Raw genomic sequence first — 15,000 nt, forward strand, 5'->3', positions numbered from 1 at the left:
GTGGTTCATACAGTGATGGTGCCACATAGTGGAGTGGTTCATACAGAGATGGTGCCACAGAGTGGAGTGGTTCATACAGTGATGGTGCCACATAGTGGGGTGGTTCATACAGTGATGGTGCCACAGAGTGGAGTGGTTCATACAGTGACTGGTGCCACAGAGTGGAGTGGTTCAAACAGTGATGGTGCCACAGAGTGGAGTGGTTCAAACAGTGATGGTGCCACAGAGTGGAGTGGTTCATACAGTTACTGGTGCCACATAGTGGAGTGGTTCATACAGTGATGGTGCCACAGAGTGGAGTGGTTCATACAGTGACTGGTGCCACAGAGTGGAGTGGTTCATACAGTTACTGGTGCCACATAGTGGAGTGGTTCATACAGTGATGGTGCCACAGAGTGGAGTGGTTCATACAGTGACTGGTGCCACAGAGTGGAGTGGTTCATACAGTGATGGTGCCACATAGTGGAGTGGTTCATACAGTGATGGTGCCACAGAGTGGAGTGGTTCATACAGTGATGGTGCCACATAGTGGAGTGGTTCATACAGTGATGGTGCCACATAGTGGAGTGGTTCATACAGTGATGGTGCCACATAGTGGAGTGGTTCATACAGTGATGGTGCCACATAGTGGAGTGGTTCATACAGTGATGGTGCCACATAGTGGAGTGGTTCATACAGTGATGGTGCCACATAGTGGAGTGGTTCATGCAGTGATGGTGCCACATAGTGGAGTGGTTCATACAGTGATGGTGCCACATAGTGGAGTGGTTCATACAGTGATGGTGCCACATAGTGGAGTGGTTCATACAGTGATGGTGCCACATAGTGGGGTGGTTGATACAGTAAAGGTTCCACATAGTGGAGTGGTTCATACAGTGATGGTGCCACATAGTGGAGTGGTTCATACAGTGATGGTGCCACATAGTGGAGTGGTTCATACAGTGATGGTGCCACAGAGTGGAGTGGTTCATACAGTGATGGTGCCACATAGTGGAGTGGTTCATACAGTGATGGTGCCACAGAGTGGAGTGGTTCATACAGTGACTGGTGCCACATAGTGGAGTGGTTCATACAGTGATGGTGCCACAGAGTGGAGTGGTTCATGCAGTGATGGTGCCACATAGTGGAGTGGTTCATACAGTGATGGTGCCACAGAGTGGAGTGGTTCATACAGTGATGGTGCCACATAGTGGAGTGGTTCATACAGTGATGGTGCCACAGAGTGGAGTGGTTCATACAGTGACTGGTGCCACATAGTGGAGTGGTTCATACAGTGATGGTGCCACAGAGTGGAGTGGTTCATACAGTGACTGGTGCCACATAGTGGAGTGGTTCATACAGTGATGGTGCCACAGAGTGGAGTGGTTCATACAGTGATGGTGCCACAGAGTGGAGTGGTTCATACAGTGATGGTGCCACAGAGTGGAGTGGTTCATACAGTGATGGTGCCACAGAGTGGAGTGGTTCATACAGTGATGGTGCCACAGAGTGGAGTGGTTCATACAGTGATGGTGCCACAGAGTGGAGTGGTTCATACAGTGACTGGTGCCACAGAGTGGAGTGGTTCATGCAGTGATGGTGCCACATAGTGGAGTGGTTCATACAGTGATGGTGCCACAGAGTGGAGTGGTTCATATAGTGACTGGTGCCACAGAGTGGAGTGGTTCATACAGTGATGGTGCCACATAGTGGAGTGGTTCATACAGTGATGGTGCCACAGAGTGGAGTGGTTCATATAGTGACTGGTGCCACAGAGTGGAGTGGTTCATACAGTGATGGTGCCACATAGTGGAGTGGTTCATATAGTGACTGGTGCCACAGAGTGGAGTGGTTCATATAGTGACTGGTGCCACAGAGTGGAGTGGTTCATACAGTGATGGTGCCACATAGTGGAGTGGTTCATACAGTGATGGTGCCACAGAGTGGAGTGGTTCATACAGTGATGGTGCCACAGAGTGGAGTGGTTCATACAGTGATGGTGCCACAGAGTGGAGTGGTTCATACAGTGACTGGTGCCACAGAGTGGAGTGGTTCATGCAGTGATGGTGCCACATAGTGGAGTGGTTCATACAGTGATGGTGCCACAGAGTGGAGTGGTTCATATAGTGACTGGTGCCACAGAGTGGAGTGGTTCATACAGTGATGGTGCCACATAGTGGAGTGGTTCATACAGTGATGGTGCCACAGAGTGGAGTGGTTCATATAGTGACTGGTGCCACAGAGTGGAGTGGTTCATACAGTGATGGTGCCACATAGTGGAGTGGTTCATACAGTGATGGTGCCACATAGTGGAGTGGTTCATATAGTGACTGGTGCCACAGAGTGGAGTGGTTCATATAGTGACTGGTGCCACAGAGTGGAGTGGTTCATACAGTGATGGTGCCACATAGTGGAGTGGTTCATACAGTGATGGTGCCACAGAGTGGAGTGGTTCATATAGTGACTGGTGCCACAGAGTGGAGTGGTTCATACAGTGATGGTGCCACATAGTGGAGTGGTTCATATAGTGACTGGTGCCACAGAGTGGAGTGGTTCATATAGTGACTGGTGCCACAGAGTGGAGTGGTTCATACAGTGATGGTGCCACATAGTGGAGTGGTTCATACAGTGATGGTGCCACAGAGTGGAGTGGTTCATATAGTGACTGGTGCCACAGAGTGGAGTGGTTCATACAGTGATGGTGCCACATAGTGGAGTGGTTCATACAGTGATGGTGCCACAGAGTGGAGTGGTTCATATAGTGACTGGTGCCACAGAGTGGAGTGGTTCATACAGTGATGGTGCCACATAGTGGAGTGGTTCATACAGTGATGGTGCCACATAGTGGAGTGGTTCATATAGTGACTGGTGCCACAGAGTGGAGTGGTTCATATAGTGACTGGTGCCACAGAGTGGAGTGGTTCATACAGTGATGGTGCCACATAGTGGAGTGGTTCATACAGTGATGGTGCCACAGAGTGGAGTGGTTCATACAGTGACTGGTGCCACAGAGTGGAGTGGTTCATACAGTGTCTGGTGCCACAGAGTGGAGTGGTTCATATAGTGACTGGTGCCACAGAGTGGAGTGGTTCATACAGTGACTGGTGCCACAGAGTGGAGTGGTTCATACAGTGATGGTGCCACAGAGTGGAGTGGTTCATACAGTGACTGGTGCCACAGAGTGTAGTGGTTCATACAGTGACTGGTGCCACAGAGTGGAGTGGTTCATACAGTGACTGGTGCCACACACACCCACGTAGCCATAATAATTCCAAGGAAGCAAGGAATCAATATATATACAGTTCAAAAATTGAGATTTAGAAGCGGGCCAGGAGCTGAGTCTCAACCCCCCGCAAACACCTCTCAGTACACGTCAAGGAACACCAAGATTTTACAAAAGATATTTTTGAAGAATGCGGCATCTAACATACTTTTTTTGACAGCTATTAATCAACTCTTTTTTTTCTAATTGTATTCGAAATACACTTTTTCTGTTTTCTATGAAATCTGTTCATGAAACCCCAACCTAAAAAAAAAAAAATGACTCAATTTAGAAAATAATTTTTTCCCGCCCAAATCGAAATAAGAAAAATAGCCCGGAATTAGTATTTTTGATGCGTTTTTCGAATTATCTTATAATTGGAATAGCTTTTTGATACTCTGAATTGCGTCGTAAATTAAGGTTTTGATTAAATTTTATGATTCGGCTCCGACACTGTTTATGAAGTTCACTCTAAATGAAAATATCGAGAACAACACCTCCATCAACGCCAGGTTTTACGAGGGTTGGGGCAGGGTCTTCAGCACCCCGCCGAGTGGACCCCACCACGTACCTCAACGAAAGTTTTAAAGAAAGAATGTTGGGGCAGGGTCTTCAGGACCCCGCCGAGCAGACCCCACCACCTACCTCAACGAAAGTTTTAAAGAAAGAATGTTGGGGCAGGGTCTTCAGGACCCCGCCGAGCAGACCCCACCACCTACCTCAACGAAAGTTTTAAAGAAAGAATGTTGAGGCAGGGTCTTCAGGACCCCGCCGAGCAGACCCCACCACCTACCTCAACGAAAGTTTTAAAGAAAGAATGTTGGGGCAGGGTCTTCAGGGCCCCGCCGAGCAGACCTCACCACCACCCTCAACGAAAGTTTTAAAGAAAGAACGTTGGGGCAGGGTCTTCAGGGCCCTGCCTAGCGGACCCCACCACTTACCTCAACGCCAGTTTATAAAAAGTTTGGGGCACGACCTTCAGAACCCTGCCGAGCGAACCCAACCACCTACCTCAACGCCAGTGTATCCCCGCCGAGCGGACCCCACCACGTACCTCAACGAAAGTGTATAAGAAGGTTGGGGTAGGGCCTTCAGGACCCCGCCAAGCGGACCCCACCACCTACCTCAACGCCAGTGTATAAGAAGGTTGGGGCAGGGCTTTCAGGACCCCGCCGAGCGGACCCCACCACCTACCTCAACGCCAGTTTATAAGAAGGTTGGGGCAGGGCCTTCAGGACCCCGCAGTGCGGACCCCACCTCCTACCTCAACACCAGTGTATAAGAAGGTTGGGGCAGGGTCTTCAGGACCCCGCCGAGCAGACCCCACAACCTACCTCAACCCCAGTGTATAAGAAGGTTGGGACGGGGTCTTCAGGACCCCGCCGTGCGGACCCCACCACCTACCTCAACAAAAGTTTTAAAGAAAGAAGGTTGGGGCAGGGTCTTCAGGTCACAGCCGAGCAGACGCCTCCACCTACCTAAACGCCAGTTCTATTAAGAGGGCTGGGGCAGTTTCTTCAGGTCATCGCCGACAGGACCCGACCACCTACCTCAAAACCAGTTTGTAAGAAGGTTGGGGCAGGGCCTTCAGGACTCCGCCGAGTGGACCCCACCACCTAACTCAACGCCAGTGTATAAGAAGGTTGGGGCAGGGTCTTCAGGACCCCGCCGAGCGGACCCCACCACATACCTCAACAAAAGTTTTAAAGAAAGAAGGTTGGGGCAGGGTCTTCAGGACCCCGCCGAGCGGACCCCACCACATACCTCAACACAAGTTTTAAAGAAAGAAGGTTGGGGCAGGGTCTTCAGGGCCCCGCCAAGCGGACCCCACTACCTATCTCAACGCTTGTTTATAAGAAGGTTGGGGCAGAGGTCTTCGGGTCGCCGCAGGGAAGGACCCGAACACCTTCCTCAACGCGAGTTTGTAAGAAGGTTGGGGCAGGACCTTCAGGACCCCGCCGAGCAGACCCCACCACCTACCTTAACGCCAGGGTATAAGAAGGTGGGGCAGGGCCTTCAGGACCCCGCCGAGCGGACCCCACCACCTACTTCAACGCCAGTTTATAAGAAGGTTGGGGCAAGGTCTTCAGGTCCCCGCCGAGCGGACCCCACCACCTACCTCAACGCCAGTTTATAAGAAGGTTGGGGTAGGGTCTTCAGGACCCCGCCGTGGTGGTGTTTTACAGTGTATTGTGGTGTAATGAAGTGTTGTGAATAGTGAAGTGAAGTGTAAGTGAAGTGTTGTTATACAGTGTAATGTGGCTTTATGAAGTGTAATGTAGTGTACAGTGGTCTTATGTAGTATAGTGTAATGCAGTGTAACGTTGTAGATAGTGCTGTTATGCTGTGTAGTGTAGTGTAGTGTAGTGTTGTGTAGTGTAGTGTAGTGTAGCGTAGTGTTGTGTAGTGCAGTGTAGTGTTGTGTAGTGCAGTGTAGTGTTGTGTAGTGTTGTGTAGTGTAGTGTAGTGTAGTGTAGTGTAGTGTAGTGTAGTGTTGTGTAGTGTAGTGTAGTGTAGTGTAGTGTTGTGTAGTGTAGTGTAGTGTTGTGTAGTGTAGTGTTGTGTAGTGTTGTGTAGTGTAGTGTAGTGTTGTGTAGTGTAGTGTAGTGTTGTGTAGTGTTGTGTAGTGTTGTGTAGTGTAGTGTAGTGTTGTGTAGTGTAGTGTAGTGTAGTGTAGTGTAGTGTAGTGTAGTGTAGTGTAGTGTAGTGTAGTGTAGTGTAGTGTAGTGTTGTGTAGTGTAGTGTAGTGTTGTGTAGTGTAGTGTAGTGTAGTGTAGTGTTGTGTAGTGTAGTGTAGTGTTGTGTAGTGTTGTGTAGTGTAGTGTAGTGTAGTGTAGTGTAGTGTAGTGTAGTGTTGTGTAGTGTAGTGTAGTGTTGTGTAGTGTAGTGTAGTGTAGTGTAGTGTTGTGTAGTGTAGTGTAGTGTTGTGTAGTGTAGTGTAGTGTTGTGTAGTGTAGTGTAGTGTAGTGTAGTGTAGTGTAGTGTAGTGTAGTGTAGTGTTGTGTAGTGTAGTGTAGTGTTGTGTAGTGTAGTGTAGTGTTGTGTAGTGCAGTGTAGTGTAGTGTAGTGTAGTGTAGTGTAGCGTAGTGTTGTGTAGTGTAGTGTAGTGTTGTGTAGTGCAGTGTAGTGTTGTGTAGTGTAGTGTAGTGTAGTGTAGTGTAGTGTAGTGTAGTGTAGTGTAGTGTTGTGTAGTGTAGTGTAGTGTAGTGTAGTGTAGTGTAGTGTAGTGTTGTGTAGTGTAGTGTAGTGTAGTGTAGTGTAGTGTAGTGTAGTGTAGTGTAGTGTAGTGTTGTGTAGTGTAGTGTAGTGTTGTGTAGTGTAGTGTAGTGTAGTGTAGTGTAGTGTAGTGTAGTGTAGTGTAGTGTAGTGTAGTGTAGTGTAGTGTAGTGTAGTGTAGTGTTGTGTAGTGTAGTGTTGTGTAGTGTAGTGTAGTGTTGTGTAGTGTAGTGTAGTGTAGTGTAGTGTAGTGTAGTGTAGTGTAGTGTAGTGTTGTGTAGTGTAGTGTAGTGTTGTGTAGTGTAGTGTAGTGTTGTGTAGTGTAGTGTAGTGTAGTGTAGTGTAGTGTAGTGTAGTGTAGTGTTGTGTAGTGTAGTGTAGTGTAGTGTAGTGTAGTGTAGTGTAGTGTAGTGTAGTGTAGTGTAGTGTAGTGTTGTGTAGTGTTGTGTAGTGTAGTGTTGTGTAGTGTAGTGTAGTGTAGTGTAGTGTAGTGTAGTGTAGTGTAGTGTAGTGTTGTGTAGTGTAGTGTAGTGTAGTGTTGTGTAGTGTAGTGTTGTGTAGTGTAGTGTTGTGTAGTGTAGTGTAGTGTAGTGTAGTGTTGTGTAGTGTAGTGTTGTGTAGTGTAGTGTTGTGTAGTGTAGTGTAGTGTAGTGTAGTGTAGTGTAGTGTAGTGTAGTGTAGTGTAGTGTAGTGTAGTGTTGTGTAGTGTTGTGTAGTGTAGTGTAGTGTAGTGTAGTGTAGTGTTGTGTAGTGTAGTGTAGTGTAGTGTAGTGTAGTGTTGTGTAGTGTAGTGTAGTGTAGTGTAGTGTAGTGTAGTGTAGTGTAGTGTAGTGTAGTGTAGTGTAGTGTAGTGTAGTGTAGTGTTGTGTAGTGTAGTGTAGTGTAGTGTAGTGTAGTGTAGTGTAGTGTAGTGTAGTGTAGTGTAGTGTTGTGTAGTGTTGTGTAGTGTAGTGTAGTGTAGTGTAGTGTTGTGTAGTGTAGTGTAGTGTAGTGTAGTGTAGTGTAGTGTAGTGTAGTGTAGTGTAGTGTAGTGTAGTGTTGTGTAGTGTAGTGTAGTGTAGTGTTGTGTAGTGTAGTGTAGTGTAGTGTAGTGTAGTGTAGTGTAGTGTAGTGTAGTGTTGTGTAGTGTAGTGTAGTGTAGTGTTGTGTTGTGTAGTGTAGTGTTGTGTAGTGTAGTGTAGTGTAGTGTTGTGTAGTGTTGTGTAGTGTAGTGTAGTGTAGTGTAGTGTTGTGTAGTGTAGTGTTGTGTTGTGTAGTGTAGTGTTGTGTTGTGTAGTGTAGTGTAGTGTAGTGTAGTGTTGTGTAGTGTAGTGTAGTGTAGTGTAGTGTAGTGTAGTGTTGCATAGTGTTATGTAGTGTAGTGTTGTGTAGTGTAGTGAAGTGTTGTGTAGTGTAGTGTAGTGTAGTGTAGTGTAGTGTTGTGTTGTGTAGTGTAGTGTAGTGTAGTGCAGTGTAGTGTAGTGTTGTGTAGTGTTGTGTAGTGTAGTGTAGTGTAGTATAGTGTTGTGTAGTGTAGTGTTGTGTTGTGTAGTGTAGTGTAGTGTAGTATAGTGTTGTGTAGTGTAGTGTTGTGTTGTGTAGTGTAGTGTACTGTAGTGTAGGGCAGTGTATAGTTTTATTATGCAGTGTGTTTATTGTGGTGCTAGGCATTGTAAGGTGTTGTGGTATAATGCAATTAGCGTGTTTTTGTGTAAGGTATAGTAATGTAATACAATTAGTGTGGTATGGTGTAGTGTATTGTGATGTAATGCAGTGTAGTGTAGCTATAGTGGTGTTATGTAGTGTAGTGTAGCTATAGTGGTGTTATGTAGTGTAGTGTAGTTATAGTGGTGTAATGCAGTGTAGTGTAGCTATAGTGGTGTAATGCAGTGTAGTGTAGCTATAGTGGTGTTATGTAGTGTAGTGTAGCTATAGTGATGTAATGCAGTGTAGTGTAGCTATAGTGGTGTAATGCAGTGTAGTGTAGCTATAGTGGTGTAATGCAGTGTAGTGTAGCTATAGTGGTGTAATGCAGTGTAGTGTAGCTATAGTGGTGTAATGCAGTGTAGTGTAGCTATAGTGGTGTAATGCAGTGTAGTGTAGCTATAGTGGTGTAATGCAGTGTAGTGTAGCTATAGTTGTGTAATGCAGTGTAGTGTAGCTATAGTGGTGTAATGCAGTGTAGTGTAGCTATAGTGGTGTAATGCAGTGTAGTGTAGCTATAGTGGTGTAATGCAGTGTAGTGTAGCTATAGTGGTGTAATGCAGTGTAGTATATTATGGTGTAATGCACTGTAGTGTAGCATAGTGTATTGTGGTGTAAGGAAGTATAGTGTACATTGGTGTTTTACTGTGTAGTGTAGTGCATAGAGGTGTCGTGTAGTGTAGTGAATTGTGATGCAGTGTAGTGTATAGTGTAATGCAGTGTAATGTAGTGTATTGTGGTGTTATGCATTATAGTGTATTGTAGTGAATAGTGGTGTTATGCTGCGTAATGTAGTGTGTAGTAGTGTTATGCTGTGCAGAGCATTGTATAGTGGTATTATGCAGTGTAGTGCATAGTGGTGCTATGCAGTGTATTTATAGTGAAGTTATGGAGTGTAGTGTATTATGGTACAATGCAATTAGTGTATTATTGTGTAATGTACAGTAGTGTAACACAATTAGTGTGGTATGGTGTATTGTATTGTGATGTATTGCAGTGTAGCATAATATGCCATAGTGCATTGTGGTTTAATGCATACAACTGCTGTCAGCATGAGCTGACAGCAGTTGTGTGGCTATTTATCTATATTTAACTGACTCACGAAATCGTAATGACACGATTGCAAGCAAACCATGTTGAGTCATGTTGACGGCTTTGAGGGGACTTGAGCTAGAGTTCGTCACGGCCACGCTAGCTGGAGAGTCGTCTGTAAAAACTTGCATTTGTGGTCACAGTGGTGGCCTATGCTAACCTTCCTCTTTTATTATTTTCTTTATTATTTTCCCCTATTATTTTCCCTCTACTATTATTTTCCCCTACTTTTATTTTCCACTATTATTTCCCCCCTACTATTATTTTCCCCTACTTTTATTTTCCACTATTATTTCCCCCTACTATTATATTCCCTATTATTATTTTTTCAACTATTATTTTCACTATTATTATTGTTTTATTATTATTATTATTATTTTTATTATTATTATTATTGTTATTATTATTATTGCTTTATTATTATTATTATTATTATTATTATTATTATTATTATTGTTTTATTATTATTATTATTATTATTTTATTATTATGATTATTGTTTTTATTATTATTATTGTTTTATTATGATTATTGTTTTTATTATTATTATTATTATTATTATTATTATTATTATTATTATTATTATTATTATTATTATTATTATTATTATTATTATTATTGTTGTTATAATTATTATTGTTGTTGTTATTATAATTATTATTATTATTGTTATAATTATTATTGTTATTATTATTATTATTATTATTATTGTTGTTGTTGTAATTGTTGTTGTTGTTATTGTTGTTGTTGTTGTTGTTGTTGTTGTTATTGTTATTATTATTATTATTATTATTATTGTTATATTATTATTATTGTTATTATTATTATTATTATTACTATTATTATTATTATTATTATTATTATTATTATTATTATTATTATTATTACTATTATTATTATTATTATTATTATTATTATTATTATTATTACTAGCTTCGCTATCTCATTAATGTGTTGGTAAGTAGCGTCCACGATGACCGCCATGACACATGTGTGTTTACATTGGCTAACGTTTTTTTTTTCGATCTTTCATTTCACGTCTTCACAATTTCTTTTAACATCTTTACATGTGCTAACTAAAAGCTGTTATCCTTCCTAGGCTAATTTACAGGTTGAAAGGTGATATCCTACATCAGCTCGTTTCAAAGCCCAGCACTGTCGTAGGTATTCTTTCCCCTCCCCCAGGATGTCATCCCCTATCACCCAGATGACTCCGGTATACTTTAGGAATTAGAGTACTTCGTAAGGGTTATATTCACTCTTAAGGTGCCGATAGAAGTTAAGTCTTAATGGTGATCAAGGTGTAATTAATAGATCCAAAGGGAAATACACCACAGCACCGTATCATCCTTTTCGGATGATACTAGGATCTGCATGAGGCTGTCATCTGCTGAGGACGCGGTTAACCTCCAAGAAGATATAAACAAAGTTTTCCAGTGGGCAACGGTAAACAATATGATGTTCAATGAGGACAAATTCCAACTACTCCGTTATGGAAAACTGGAGGAGATAATAAAAATGTCTGATTGAACCCGTTGACTTTACAAACTGGCTTCCTGACCCACGACGCCTCCTCAAAGGCGATCGTGATATAATAATTATTTTTTAAGACGGAAATCAGGTGATTATTTTTCACGGATATTAGACTGAGAGCAAATGAAAGATTTCTTGAAAAAAAGACACATTAAGTAAAAGACCTGTTATTAGACGGACGTTTTCCTTACATCATGCTTTACTAAGCTAATCATAAAATCTTATATAGGTGAAACGTCGTAGTAATAAAGCGATGTTTTCCCTAAATAAGGCTTTACGAAGTCTTACGTAGGTGAAACATAGTACTAAGAAGAGTCTGTTTATCCCGTATGCATAAGTTTTTAACCAATTATCGGCTAAGCCGTACTTTAAGCTAAGTGAAGGACTTCGTGAGACGTACCTGTCTGACAGTCTTGTCCTCAGAGTGTGGTGGTACCTGGGGAGGACCTCCTTGCCCGTTGACACTGCCTTGCTCTGCCGTCATCCTGTTGCAGGGAGACACAAAAAAACTTACACACTGACTTTGTAAATGGTCCAAGTCGTACCGAAAGGTCATCGCGAGCTCCTGTCTCTCTCTCTCTTTCTCCTATGTGCGGATTATTTGTGTGTTTACAAACTGTGACGTGGATAAAATGACTTCTAGCAACAAAAAAGAAAATGTGATATATTCTAGAACCCGTTTTTTATATTTTTTTCTTTCCTGGCCATCCCACTGAGGTAGCTCCTAGGCAGGTCTTTGGTAGCTCCTGGGCAGGTCTTTGGTAGCTCCTAGGCAGGTCTTTGGTAGCTCCTGGGCAGGTCTTTGGTAGCTCCTGGGCAGGTCTTTGGTAGCTCCTGGGCAGGTCTTTGGTAGCTCCTGGGCAGGTCTTTGGTAGCTCCTGGGCAGGTCTTTGGTAGCTCCTAGGCAGGTCTTTGGTAGCTCCTGGGCAGGTCTTTGGTAGCTCCTGGGCAGGTCTTTGGTAGCTCCTGGGCAGGTCTTTGGTAGCTCCTGGGCAGGTCTTTGGTAGCTCCTGGGCAGGTCTTTGGTAGCTACTGGGCAGGTCTTTGGTAGCTCCTAGGCAGGTCTTTGGTAGCTCCTAGGCAGGTCTTTGGTAGCTCCTGGGCAGGTCTTTGGTAGCTCCTAGGCAGGTCTTTGGTAGCTCCTGGGCAGGTCTTTGGTAGCTCCTGGGCAGGTCTTTGGTAGCTCCTGGGCAGGTCTTTGGTAGCTCCTGGGCAGGTCTTTGGTAGCTCCTGGGCAGGTCTTTGGTAGCTCCTGGGCAGGTCTTTGGTAGCCCCTAGGCAGCTCTTTGGTAGTTCCTAGGCAGCTTGGTAGCTCCTAGGCAGCTCTCAGGTAACTCTTAGTCAGCTCTTTGGTAGCTCCTAAGCAGCTCTTAGGTAGCTGCTAGGCAGCTCTTAGGTAGCTCTTAAGCAACTCTTACCTTCACATTGTTCCAGATTACGAATCAGAACTCTTATACAGGTTGAGGGACTGACCATCTCAAAACAACCATCTTTGAAAGGGATGGACTGATTACATCGTCTGTTGCCTCTGTTACCTACTGAAAAATTCTACTGGGTAGCTGAAATATTTGGCACTAATGATACCTAACTGTTGCACACACATCTTACCTACCAACTTGTCATATTTACATAGTTTAACAAATTTCTCGTTCGTAATGAAAATCATTTTTTTTTTTAATATCTTTGACTTCTTTCAGCATCTTTTCATGTGTAAGCCCCTCCCAGTTTGAAATCCTGGTTTAAGCCCCCATCCCACTTACTACTGAAATCCTGGTTTAAGCCCCCATCCCGCGTACTACTGAAATCCTGGTTTAAGCCCCCATCCCACTTACTACTGAAATCCTGGTTTAAGCCCCCATCCCACTTACTACTGAAATCCTGGTTTAAGCCCCCATCCCACTTACTACTGAAATCCTGGTTTAAGCCCCTCCCAGTTTGAAATCCTGGTTTAAGCCCCCATCCCACTTACTACCGAAATCCTGGTTTAAGCCCCCATCCCACTTACTACTGAAATCCTGGTTTAAGCCCCCATCCCACTTACTACTGAAATCCTGGTTTAAGCCCCCATCCCACTTACTACTGAAATCCTGGTTTAAGCCCTCATCCCACTTACTACTGAAATCCTGGTTTAAGCCCCCATCCCACTTACTACTGAAATCCTGGTTTAAGCCCCCATCCCACTTACTACTGAAATCCTGGTTTAAGCCCCCATCCCACTTACTACTGAAATCCTGGTTTAAGCCCCGTTAGACTGAAATTCTGGCTGCGCTGCTACGTTCAGGTCTTTCAACTCACAAACAAGTTGTCTTCCTGGTATTTCAACTCACAAACAAGTTGTCTTCCTGGTATTTCAACTCACAAACAAGTTGTCTTCCCGGTGTTTCAACTCACAAACAAGTTGTCTTCCTGGCATTTCAACTCACAAACAAGTTGTCTTCCTGGCATTTCAACTCACAAACAAGTTGTCTTCCTGGTATTTCAACTCACAAACAAGTTGTCTTCCTGGTATTTCAACTCACAAACAAGTTGTCTTCCTGGTATTTCAACTCACAAACAAGTTGTCTTCCTGGTATTTCAACTCACAAACAAGTTGTCTTCCTGGTATTTCAACTCACAAACAAGTTGTCTTCCTGATATTTCAACTCACAAACAAGTTGTCTTCCTGGTATTTCAACTCACAAACAAGTTGTCTTCCTGGTATTTCAACTCACAAACAAGTTGTCTTCCTGGTATTTCAACTCACAAACAAGTTGTCTTCCCGGTGTTTCAACTCAAAAACAAGTTGTCTTCCTGGCATTTCAACTCACAAACAAGTTGTCTTCCTGGCATTTCAACTCACAAACAAGTTGTCTTCCTGGTATTTCAACTCACAAACAAGTTGTCTTCCCGGTGTTTCAACTCAAAAACAAGTTGTCTTCCTGGCATTTCAACTCACAAACAAGTTGTCTTCCTGGTATTTCAACTCACAAACAAGTTGTCTTCCTGGTATTTCAACTCACAAACAAGTTGTCTTCCTGGTATTTCAACTCACAAACAAGTTGTCTTCCTGGTATTTCAACTCACAAACAAGTTGTCTTCCTGGTATTTCAACTCACAAACAAGTTGTCTTCTGGTATTTCAACTCACAAACAAGTTGTCTTCCATTTCAACTCACAAACAAGTTGTCTTCCCTTCAACTCAAAATCAAGTTGTCTTCCTGGCATTTCAACTCACAAACAAGTTGTCTTCCTGGCATTTCAACTCACAAACAAGTTGTCTTCCTGGTATTTCAACTCACAAACAAGTTGTCTTCCCGGTGTTTCAACTCAAAAACAAGTTGTCTTCCTGGCATTTCAACTCACAAACAAGTTGTCTTCCTGGTATTTCAACTCACAAACAAGTTGTCTTCCTGGTATTTCAACTCACAAACAAGTTGTCTTCCTGGTATTTCAACTCACAAACAAGTTGTCTTCCTGGTATTTCAACTCACAAACAAGTTGTCTTCCTGGTATTTCAACTCACAAACAAGTTGTCTTCCTGGTATTTCAACTCACAAACAAGTTGTCTTCCTGGTATTTCAACTCACAAACAAGTTGTCTTCCTGGTGCTTCATCTTACAAACAACTTGCTTCTATGCAAATTATTTGGTTCCCAAACTCCTCGTGTGTGGATACGTAAGTGTGGATATGTAAGTGTGGATATGTAAGTGTGGATATTTTAGAATTTGATATTTTCGAAATTAAAAACGCATACATAATATACAAATCAATATTAAACAAGCTTAAGTAGTTAAGTCACCTTAAAATATTAGTGATGAGCTGAGACAGTATTAAAATTAGTCTAGACTAACGTTAGGCGTCTTTAATATAGAGGCCAGTTGTACCTGGAGTTTACCTGGAGAGAGTTCCGGGGGTCAACGCCCCCGCGTTATTATTATTATAGCTTTACAGGAGTTAGTGCAATCACTTGAGCTTGTGGGGAGAAGACAAAAAAATATATTGCCAGAAGAAAACAGTAGAGTTTTGAGTGACTTACATCTGGCCCTTGCCGGTTATGGAGCGTCTGTGCCTGACCATGGTGATAATAGCCAGACAGATGGCAGCGTAGGCAGCGGCCATGACGCCAGCTGGCACCAGCAGCACCAGCACCAACATATAAGTCTCGTAGCTCCTCCATAACAGCGGTGAGTCGAAGTCTCTCACGCACCAGTACGCCCTCACCCGCACACCCACCTCCATGTGTACCTGTGTGCGTTT

At 43.4% G+C, this 15,000-nt stretch overlaps 1 protein-coding gene across 1 annotated transcript in view; it reads right to left on the reverse strand.

The window, feature by feature from the left end:
• Positions 1-15,000, reverse strand: part of LOC138854746 (QRFP-like peptide receptor) — a 133,443-nt gene that overhangs the window by 51,289 nt on the left and 67,154 nt on the right. Inside the window, exons 4-5 of the mRNA XM_070099525.1 lie at positions 14,780-14,988; positions 11,166-11,250 (exon numbers count right to left, since the gene is read on the reverse strand). Coding sequence (XP_069955626.1) covers positions 11,166-11,250; positions 14,780-14,988 — 294 coding nt within the window. The remainder of the gene's footprint in view (positions 1-11,165; positions 11,251-14,779; positions 14,989-15,000) is intronic.

The sequence above is a fragment of the Cherax quadricarinatus genome, chromosome 68 (assembly GCF_038502225.1).
Source record: "Cherax quadricarinatus isolate ZL_2023a chromosome 68, ASM3850222v1, whole genome shotgun sequence".
Classification (NCBI taxonomy): Eukaryota; Metazoa; Arthropoda; class Malacostraca; order Decapoda; family Parastacidae; genus Cherax; species Cherax quadricarinatus.